This window comes from Chaetodon trifascialis, chromosome 10 (genome assembly GCF_039877785.1).
Source record: "Chaetodon trifascialis isolate fChaTrf1 chromosome 10, fChaTrf1.hap1, whole genome shotgun sequence".
NCBI lineage: Eukaryota > Metazoa > Chordata > Actinopteri > Chaetodontiformes > Chaetodontidae > Chaetodon > Chaetodon trifascialis.
The window spans coordinates 8,690,587-8,701,733 of record NC_092065.1 but is presented as its reverse complement, the minus strand read 5'-3'; the positions used below and the strand labels follow the sequence as shown (position 1 = coordinate 8,701,733).

Sequence of the window (11,147 nt, the reverse complement as noted above, 5' to 3'; positions counted from 1 at the left end):
TTCTGGGATGTTGTCAGATATTAATTGTCCAATGTTAGCATTAGCAATACGAATGAGCCGCTTAGAGAAAATTTTAATTCATTTGTACACCTCTAATACTTCAACTGCTCAGAGTAACATGCAAAAAGATTTTAGATTTTAGGTTCACTAAAGGACTTGAGTAAGAAGATTGCAGCATTTGAGAGCTTGACATGCTACCTTTTGTTTACTCCTTTAATCATTTAAAATGTGTTTCACTTCAAAGGAAAAAGACAGTTGTAAAAGATAATACAAACATGGCCTCTGGTGGCCTACTGCATATAGTACACAGTTCCAGCATAACAAGAAGAAGCAGTATCCATGGAACAAATGGAACAAACATCTCCTGCAAACAGTCCTCACTGTACTCCTGTGGTTACTGATCCTTTTTGTCTGCAGGACTCTGGAGATTCTGTGGATCAAGTAAAGGATTAAAAATAGAATCACTCCAGTGTTAGTCAGGTTAATACACAGTGAGTAGTTTGTGGTTTGGTGCATGTACATATGAAATACATGTGTGTTACCTGGAGTTGATGGTGTTCTGTCAGTAGTCTGTCATACTCTTGTGCCAGACCTTTGGCTTGCCTCCTCATGGCCTCCACTTCAGCATGAGATTTGCGCACAGCTACACACACAAACATTATAGCGTCTCTAAATTGCCCCACATGTCATCAGTGCCCCTTAAAATGGAGCTTCTTTCACGATACCACAACTAGCAGTATGCATGAAATGACCTGTGGCGGTCCATGCTCTGCTAATGTTGGACAGAATTTTGGCTTCTCATGAACATTTTATTATGAGAATGATTCTTTGGTTTTAAAAGGTATGACTGCAGATTATTCAGTATGAAGAAAGTGATGATTACTCACCCTCCTCAGCAGCCTTCACTTGATTTGCCAGATTCTCTACCTCCAGCCTCAGTTGCTGGTTTTTTGCTGACATGGATCTTTCCTCGTCCAGGACAGCCTGAGCACAAAGGACTCTCCTTAATTACCGACAGCAGACTACAGAGCGCATACAAATACAAATCACAGCAACAACACTGTAAAAAAACAGCAAAGGTGGACATGAGTCACAAATATTTCTAAGTTATACAGAAGGTACACAATGAATTAAAGTGGATGGTACACAAAGGAAACGAAAAGGCCTTAAGACTGTGAGACAAAACATAAAGTTGATTACTTGTTTTAGCATCAGGTTGTCATCCTGGTACTGCTTGGCTCTTTTGAGAGCACCGTCCATCTGCGCCTGAAGACCTGCACTGCTCTCCAAGGTGACAGCAATCTGGTTTAGCAAGGTGACAACCCGACGCATGATACTGTGATGAGTTCAAAAGAAAGGAAAAGACAAGAACCGGTAGGAAAAAAAAAGGCAGAACAGGGCCTCAGAAAGTGAATTATAAAGTTACATGGAATGGTAAAGTACAGTGTGTATTTGGATAACGTCCCACATTATTCTGCTATTCTGAATAAATGTGGAATTAAACATACTAACAGCCAGAGGAAGAGGGAGAAGCCAGATATGTAGAGGTTCCTCTGGGCTCTGAACAGCTTCATGTGCACATGGTCATACACATTTGGGTTCACCTTGGCATCTTGCATGGGCTCAGGACCTGAGTACTTCTGCACCTCACGGACAGCATCTGAGAGCAAGCAGGGGGGACAGACGTGACTGACACTGATGCTGACAACATCTACTCAGTGTTATTCAGTGTCTGTGACTCATAGCAGATTGCTTACCAAGGAAAAGAACAATAAGAACCATGATCATGGTAAAGAAGCATTTGTTCCAGTAGGGAGATAACCAGTTCCATATTCTCAAGCTGAAAACCAAACGCCATCTAGAAAGTAGGTAAAAAGGGACACTGTGAGTCTTTCATAAAATACAGTTAGAAAGGACACTTATGCTATCTGCTGGTGATTTGTGTGAACTGCCTCTGTCACTTTTCTCACAGTCACACTCTTCGTCAGGACATGTCTTTTGCTGCTTTAGCTGAATGAACTGTTGACTGTGTTTTGGTTGTGTGTTGAACTGCAGTACCTCTTTGCTGATATGAAGGGTATACACAAGATGAGATTGACTGCTATCTCTGCATAGAGGAAGAAAGCCACAGCCGTCCACTGGAGAGTCATTGTAACTGTGGTTTCCTGAGGAGATTGACAGGTTTAATTAGCCCTATGTATAGCATGAGAAGAGGCAATAGAGGTAAAAAAAAAAAAAAAAAAAAAAATCTGCTATTTTTTAATGTACTGTTTGCAAACTAAACTATATGCAGGATACACTTTGGTACTCTGTTACTCTTTTATTTTGTAATGGCTGTCACATAATCACATACAGTCATGGAAAAAATTATTAGACCACCCTTGTTTTCTTCAATTTCTTGTTCATTTTAATGCCTGGTACAACTAACGGTACTTTTTTTTTTTTGTTGTACAAATATAGTGATAACAACAAAAATAGCTCATAAGAGTTTAAGAGCTGGTATCTAGCCATTTTCCATGGTTCTTACATCAATAGCTGTGGCATTGTTCTGCCAAAAACAGTGCTTTTAGGCATTCCATGTTTTCTTTTTTGTCTGTTAGTCACATGATACACACAGGAGTTAGTACTTGATTGCATAACCATTGTTTTTGATGGCTGCAGCCATGCGTCTCGCCATGCTCTCCATTGTTCTGCTGTCACAGCAGCCCATTCCTGTTGCAAAAATTCAAACAAATTTGCTTGGTTTTTGGGCTTGTGGTTCTCCATTTTGAGTTTGATGAGGTTCCACAGGTTTTCAATTGGATTTAGATCTGGTGATTCAGCAGGCCAAGGAATGGTTCGAATGTTGGGTTCTTCATCCAGGCTTTAACCGACCTTGCCGTGTGGCAAGGGGCATTGTCTTGTTGGAAAATCCAGTCATTCGAGGCAGGAAAGAGTTTATCAGCTGATGGAAGAAGACTGTTTTCAAGAGTAGCCCTGTACATGACCTGGTTCATTCGCCCTTCACACAATTGCATTTGCCCTGTTCCACCCATACTGAAACAACCCCAGATCATCACCAATCCACTCCCATGTTTTACTGTAGGGGCAAGACAGTCTGGTTTGTAGGCTTCTCCAGGCTTCCTCCTAACCAGTAAGTTGGCTGGAGTGGGCATCAACTCAAAATTGGATTCATCACTGAAGAGAACCTTAGCCCAATCATCAACAGTCCAATCCTTGTGATCCCTAGCAAAGAGTAACCGGGCCTTCCTCTGCCTTTCATTGATGAAGGGCTTCTTCCATGCCATGTGTGACTTCAGACCAGCTTCAAGAAGTCAGTTTCGAACTGTCCTTGCTGAACAAGTCACATTTCTCTATAGTGCCCAATCATTTTTAAGGTTCCTGGAGGTTTGACGGCGATTCCTGACACAGGAAAGGATGAGTGCATGGTCCTCTCATGGGGTAGAAAGGCGTTTCCTGCCGCGACCAGCTAGCAATATGGTAGAACCATGTTCGGCTTGCTTTTTCTTTGTGTAATGAACAGCTCTTGGAGATCTTCAGTTTTTTGGCTACCTGTCTCTCAATCATGCCAATTTCCAGCAGTGCCAAGATGACTGCCTTTGTTGCTTCACATAATTCTTTTGTTTCAGGCATTATGTGAGAGCTTGAATGTAAGCAGGAAACCACTCGAGGCCTTAGCATGTGCAGTGCTGCTTATGACATGAAAAGGCCTCTTATATACCCTGGGAATACAATTAAGCTTAAGCATGTCAAATAGGACATAAAGTATTATGGAATCAGCTGTTTTTTTTGTCGTGTTCATTGTATTCTTCAGGTAATATACCTTTAGTGGTATCAGGCATTACAATGAACAAAAAATTGAAGAAAACAAGGGTGGTCTAATAATTTTTTCCATTACTGTACATGTTTCTATAGACCTCCTACATACAACAGGCAATCTGCAGCAGGCATTCACAAGCCCATTTACTATTTTTATACTTTTACCTCTGTGTCTGTTCTCACTCTTGAGCATTAGTATCATCGGCTGCTGTTTTCATTTTGTTTAAGAGTGGGAGGTGGTCGGTCTAGTCCAAGCAATAAATAGAGTTGTAAGCTTACCAGACAGAGCTGAACGATCAGAAGAATGGGAAAGTCCAGACAAGCGCTCGCATGAGCTCACATGCATTCACAACAGCTGCTGGTGAGCATCTGAGGAGCTGCAGCCCTAAAAAAAAACTCTGCTGCTCAGTTGACATGACTATTCAGCCCCTTTGGATTTGTTAAAGGTCACAACCCGATTCATCAAACTGACCAGAAGCTTTGTTTTCTGTCTACTGAATGAGTGTAAGATTTGTTTGGGGTTTTTCCCACTGGACCTGCTTTTTTCCACCACTGTGTGTGTGTGTGTGTGTGTGTGTGTGTGTGTGTGTGTGTGTGTGTGTGTGTGTGTGTGTTTCTGATGTCTTCTCACGTTACGTGTCATGGTACAAAAATAGTCATGAGGAGGAACACTTAGTCTCTTTATTCAAATCATAATCCATCCTTTGTGAGTATTATTTATCCCCAAACTTCTTAAATAAAAAAGCAGATGTAACACTTTTAATATCTCTCTGAATGTATTGACTTTTCTGACTGTTTTCTGCATAAAAGAAGACAAACAAAGAGCCACAAGGGGGCAGTGGTCTCTAAAGATTTGATACAGCTTCTGCACAGTGGCAGGAAGTAGGAGGGCCTGCATGCTCTGCAGTTGTAGTAAATTCAATCCAAATATTCCCTGTGTGTCAGGGATATATACAGACAGCCAACACTACGGATAAAGGGCTCAGTTTACACACCAGCTGAATATAAATAGCAGATATAGCCTCATTTTGTGTCTTTGTGTGCCCTTTAAAAAGGAACATAAACATGTTGGCTTCCTCATAAATACATAAATTGTAGGGGTATTGCACATCAACAACAGAGACTGAGGGAATTCTTCAGCATAGCCTTCAGAATACTCTTCTTCCTTTCAAATAATGAGGTTTTTTGACCGAATTCAGCTCCAAGGACTATTCTATGTATTCTGCCCTCTCCACTGCATTGAGCTTGCAAAGTGTATTCACACGGGCTTCCTCTGTGGAAGAGACTGATAGCTGCTATCCTCTTTGACTGCATGTCTCAGGAGTGCTGAGGAGCAAAATGTTTACAGCTGCACCCTGTGATAGCTTTTTGAGAGTGGGCAAATGACTGTGGCAGAGCTGAATACGCTTTGATTGCTCTCCTCTCCTCACCATCTCAGAGGTTGCAGCTCAGGAGACTGAAGAGTCATTACTGCAAAATGCTTGCAATAAGCAGATGGTCAGGCTACGGTGATGGTGTGCTTGGTGAAGTGCTGCAACGTGAGACCTCCATCCATTTTATTTATTGTCTGTCATTTCTGTCCTGACAGACACAGTAGTCAATGTCACAATGCATGCGGACTTCATGAATGATATCTTAAATGTTACATAAGATTGTTTTGTGAACTTTTGTATTTTCTTTTTGACCCAGGGAAGTATGACCATGCACAAATTCTGTACAAATGTACTCTGCTACTACTGTACAAATTGATCTCTGCTGCTAGCCACCGGACAGTTTGTTATGCAAATTACTATGACTATTTAATCTATTTATTCACATGTACAAGTACTTTCTACATGTAAACTTGAGCTTCTCATGTATATCAGAGCCCCTCACCCTGTCCCTGAGGGGTAGCACAGATATCCTGCAAAGGAAATTCATTTCAGCTGCTTGTATCCATGATCTTATCATTTCAGCCACAGTCCAAACTTGTGGCCATAGCTGGAGGTTGTATCATAAATCTTCTTGTAAATTGAGGCTTTGCCTTCAGGCTTAGGTGCTTTTTACACTGTAATGGCCTGGCATGCAACGCCTATATGCAATTTGGTGTCTCATGCTCCATGTTGCTCTCATTTCTGAACAACTCAGTCAACCTGTCCGTGTCGGCCCACATGAGCTAGGCCCATCTTGAGCTTTAATATTGTTCCCATGTGGGTCATGAATAGTGTTAAGAGTGGACGGCCTGTGGGGCCCATTTGAGTGATCACCCTCAGGTGTCCCAAGGGCATCTTGTTCTGTTCACTTACATGGGGCTTTTCCTGGCAAAATTGTTCTACGGTTGTTAACCATGTGGATTAATCATGGTGTCTGGTTTGATCGTCATGCAATAAAGTTGACAAAGTTGCAGATTGCCTCATTGCATAATCGAGGTTGAGACTTGAGCCCATCACCCATCTTCCAGTATTTACAGTAAGCACTGTCCCTGACACCAGTGTGGGATTGAAGAGTCACAACAGCCTGATGTAATCCAGACCACTGACTCCCCCAACTCCACTATCATTGCCCAAGGACATGTCAGCCTCATCTGCTGAGACATCAAGTCCAGAGCCTTTGCCATTGCTTCTACAGCATGCTCTGGCCTGTTGGTGCTAACTAGCCAAAGAATTTCCATCTTTAGCCTGATCATCTACCAGGTTACAGGAAAAAGTGTGTGTGAAGGTAAAAGTTCCTTCCTAAGTAAAATGATGAAGCATCACTGATCAGATCCGTTAGGCCATTCCTCCAAATCACTTCATCTAAGGATTTTCCATCAAAGACTTAGTAAGTGTCAGTCTCCAGTAATCCAAAACCTCACCTGTAGCCTCAACCAGTTGCAATGATACTGAAACACTGAAACACAAGAGTTCTTTTTTTTTTCTTTTTTTTTTTTTCTTTTTTAATATACAGAACTAAACCGCAGCAGTAGCAGCATCTGCAACTGGCCCTGCAGTTCCTCCCCTTAACCGGTGGTGGCGCATGTCCAGAAGTGCAGGTCGGACGGACCCAAAAGTGAAGACCAAACTTTTTCGGACTTTTTAAGTGTTCTCCGCCGTGAGGACAGCTTTGGAGACAGGAGCTTTAGGAATACTAAATGAAACTGTTGGCATACTTTATAGCTCTCTCTATCTAAGGTCAGAAATGGGTATATGTCGCGTACAGACATTACAAGACGCCAAGATTGCGTTGGGATTGAAGCTCATCAAGAGACACACCGAAACAGGTGAGTGTTTTTAATTGCTGGCTAACTGTTTAGCTAACTGTAATTTTGGTTGGCTGCTTGTTTACTTGGTCCAGTGTTTTCCATATTCAATACGTAGATATACATTCACTAAGCATGTTCATGTAGACGCAGAACACTTACTAAATTTTAGTTTATGATAAGTAGTCAGGAGGTAAAGAAATTATGAGACAGGTTAGCTTCAATTAACGGTCAAAAGACGGGCCGCTGCTGCCATTGGTCCACTTCCTCTGCCAGCTTTCACGTAACATTAAGGTTCTCTTATTAACTCAGAGGACTATATGTGGGCTGTTGTTTTTGTTGTTAATCAAGATGTGGAACGCTATAATGGACTTAAAAACATGTAAATACTCTGGGTCTGAGCTGGTGCCATTATAATACGCTAACGTTAAATTACAAGCATAGTAGCTAACCATCTAGTTAGCTAACTAGTTAATTAGCCGATATGGTTGTCCTCATAGCCATATGCTGGACTTGATGCCCTTAACGGCCTCATATATGGACTGAGTAGAACATTTCATAGTCCAAAAAATAGCTTAGGCATTTCTGTACTGGAACTTCATGCAGCCGACATTATACTGTATGTCAATAAGACGTGATAAGCTCATGGAAAAAATGTGAAAGGCAAGATAATTAAGTACAATCTTTTGCACTATTGAACAGTAGTAGTGTTAACCATTGTTGCTAATTAACATTAAGTTACATCAAGCTAAAGCTACACATACTAGAATCACAAAGAGGGAAATGGAACAGTTTGTTTCATTTGTATGCTTATGTAAAAAATCTCTTTGGATGTGGTAGATATGACTGATTTTGATATGAGACTGCTTCTGAGTCCACAGTCAGAAACATCCCACTTACAGTGGGTGTTGCAGTTAAAGCAATGTCTCTTATTTGGATTATGATACATAGACATATGTGGCATAATAATAACTGTGTTTGTTGAATAAGAGAATGAGACCAGATGATGAATTCACAGTATATTTGCAATTTCCTTGCTGTATAGACTGTTTCCCAGCAACGCTATTTCAAGATGCGCGTTCAGATAGAGGGTAGAAAACAGAGTTTCACAGAGAGCTACAGTCAGAGGAGTTGAGGGGGAGTTGTTGTGCAGTTAACTGTGCAAATCACGAAAATGATGGGTGGCAAATGTTCAATATCAAAGAGGTTCACATTTATTTCAGCACAGAGTTCATAATTATATGCATCTTGGAATGTTGTCAGCTCCCTCCATCATAATGTGGAGGATGATTTTTCCATAGAAAGTAGTGCAGGAAAACACCTGATTGAAGGTAAAGTAGCATAATGATTGCTAATCGCAAATAATTACAAGAGCAGAAGTCTCTCTGTACTTTGCTGATCCATAAACAGCAAGTGCTATTTCAGGCTGGAGGAGGCAGATTGAGAACTTTGGATAAAGGATGAATCACGTCATCTCATGTTGCTGCAGTCTCAGCTGTCTGTATGTGGCATGCTGAAGAAATAATGAGAACAAAGAAGTTCAATTCAAATTTACTTCTTAAAAGACGTTTTCCCACCAGCCGTGTTAATATTAATTAGGGATGCAGCTAATGGTTATTTTCATTATCAATGAAACTGTCAATTCTCATTGTTCTGCTGCCTGTCTTGGACAGAACACTCTTGAAGAAGACATTTTTAATCTCAATGAGGCTTGATTAAGTAAAGGTTCATTTAAAAAGTATGTCAGAAAACTCTGAAGCTTGTGATATGCCAAAAAGTATGGTCACAGTAATTTTGTCCATATTGATCAATATAGATATTTTACATACTATTTAATTTGACAGTGCTACCAGTTTGAAGAGTATCCTGATAAAGACTAAAACCTGAAAAAGCCAGAAGTTTCATTAATTAAACATAAAATATAGTTTATTAATAAATGCATTTAACTGTGCAAACAAGGCTTGGTTTAGAATATATTCCATGATAAAAGATTATATTGACTAAATGTAAACATGGAACTTTGCAAACATACTTTATTTGCTTTAAACAATACAAGTTAGCTTGCCTTGTAAGTTGCTGGGATGGCACCTTTTCAGGTGATGGTAAAGATTTGTTGTGTTTCCCATCTTGGTTGGCACTGACTGGCGACATATTTTGCAGACCTTCTTAATATGCGCGCCGATGCTTTTGAGATATTCAAACCACTTCCATGTAATTCATCACTGTTATCTTTTTTGTGAGATGTTTGTGTTCTGTTTGTTCAAACAAGTGTTTGATAAGTTGATCGTGCGGTCTCCCCTTTGTTGCAGTTATAGATAATGAGCAATGAGCACTGACATTGTTGTCTCCAGTAAAATATATTCTGAAGCGTACTTCATTCCCTCCGCTGTGGCCTGCTCTGAAATGATTCTGCTGTCCACTGTCTGTGTGTGAGGAGCTCTGCCCTGCCCGTGTGCAAACAGACGGCGACACAGGGAGCAGCGGCAGACTGAGTGGCTGCTCTTGTGTTTGTTTCTGCTGTTAGATCTATTCATAATGAGTAAAAAAATCCAGAGTTTGTCATTATAGACATAAGTTTTATCAGTCATATCAAGATTGTTTTATCGCTCAGCCTTATTTTAAATTACAGAAAATGTCCATCAGTAAGCTACCATGGTGTACCTGGGTCTTTAACCTCCCCCTCACCCTTTTTAATTAAATCAAGTCATCTTTAAATGATACTCTCAACACAGGAAAAAAGGAGTTGCTTGGATAATTTTACAGTACCACCATTTTATATTATAGTCATCAGTTTTAAATATCTCAACTTTGTTTTTGAGAAATGGCGTTGACACTAAATATCACAATAACCATGAATCTCATTTACCAATGCCGTGGAGAAGAAGTTGGGCCGGGTGCCATCATCTGTCATCAATGTCACAATTACTTGTCACATTCACCTCAGTAATGATTAATGAAACGATAGCTCCTTATCTTTGCATTTTACATCTGAGAGTGAAGTGATTTAACCTGATGAATGTCTAATCAGGTTTCTACCAAGTGTAATCTTAAGCTTTGACTCGATGTTGGCAGCACTGCAGAATTTCACAAATGAACCTTGGTTGTTTTGTAAGGAAATGCAGCTGGTTAACTTCTCCCCTTAAAATTTTATATGCACAGTCTGGTAACTGACTTTTTATTCAAAAGGGAGCTAGTGCTGTCTTTTGTACTGATGAATCAACCATAATGAATTTCAAGTCCAGCCAAGCTCAACATTTTATGTGCAGAAAATGAATGGGATCTTTTGCTTCAGGAGCTCTGGACCCTCAAAATAATTTCTGCCACTTTGCATTTCTATTGTGACATGAGCACACACGGAGGAGATTGGTGTCTATTTAACATGTCTATTTTGGCTTTAGTGAATACAAATGCTCCCCATGTAGTGTCAGACTCAAGCTGCCAGGCTGTGTTGGTGAGCTCTGTTGTGGTGAACCCATTCATATCGTTCTGTCTGGGGAGAAGAGCGGTGGTATAATCACCAGACAGTAGTCATCACTGTTAGGAGAGCTGGAGGGCAGCAATCTCCTCTCTGCTGTCTCCCCTCTCACACACAGTGGTTGACACTCTGTCACTGCCTGATAAAACAATTGGACTGACACGTGGCTGCATACACATACTGTATGGGCATAACTGCACATTCTGCAATATACACCAACAAATACAGGATACACACATTGTGGAATAGATGCATGCGCAAACAAAAACACACAACTTCACACTGACTGGCAAATGCACACACACAGGGACTGGGCATACAGCCATGTCCGCACAAAACTTTTGACTTCTTTTTGTCCTTCATATTGTTGGTTTAGTGCGATAAGAATATGCTAGTCGGTCCCTTTGTCTGAGCCACACTGATTAAGACTTCACAATAAAATGGCTCATTTCAGCAAAAGTAAAATTCTTACACATTGAACAGTCCCTGTTACCATGCTTGATAACATAAGCCTTTCCTGTGCTCCATTTTTTTATGATACTACATTGTTCTACATTTTCTGCTTTAGCATGCATGTAAAGTTGCTTTTCCTTGCTAACCTCCCAGGATTCATTGGTGCTTTGATATTGAGGGGAT

At 40.6% G+C, this 11,147-nt stretch overlaps 1 protein-coding gene across 1 annotated transcript; it reads right to left on the bottom strand.

Moving 5' to 3' along the window:
* Positions 1–394: 394 nt before the first annotated feature.
* On the bottom strand, positions 395–4,213 carry bcap29 (B cell receptor associated protein 29). The gene is made up of 8 exons (XM_070972788.1): positions 4,099–4,213; positions 2,059–2,165; positions 1,758–1,858; positions 1,513–1,660; positions 1,201–1,336; positions 888–984; positions 543–643; positions 395–430 (listed from the first exon to the last, which is right to left on the bottom strand). Exons 2-8 carry the CDS (start codon positions 2,148–2,150, stop codon positions 395–397), a joined length of 711 nt encoding a protein of 236 aa, XP_070828889.1. The 5' UTR covers positions 2,151–2,165; positions 4,099–4,213.
* Positions 4,214–11,147: the final 6,934 nt, after the last annotated feature.

Bases quoted from the DNA above. Each gene is read 5' to 3' on its own strand.
- bcap29 (XM_070972788.1), bottom strand. From the start codon at position 2,150: ATGACTCTCCAGTGGACGGCTGTGGCTTTCTTCCTCTATGCAGAGATA. The intron at 1,337-1,512 runs GTTAGTATGTTT...AACTCATCACAG, and splicing joins TTCTCCCTCTTCCTCTGGCT to TATCATGCGTCGGGTTGTCA. The intron at 985-1,200 runs GTAATCAACTTT...CTTTGTGCTCAG, and splicing joins ACAACCTGATGCTAAAACAA to GCTGTCCTGGACGAGGAAAG.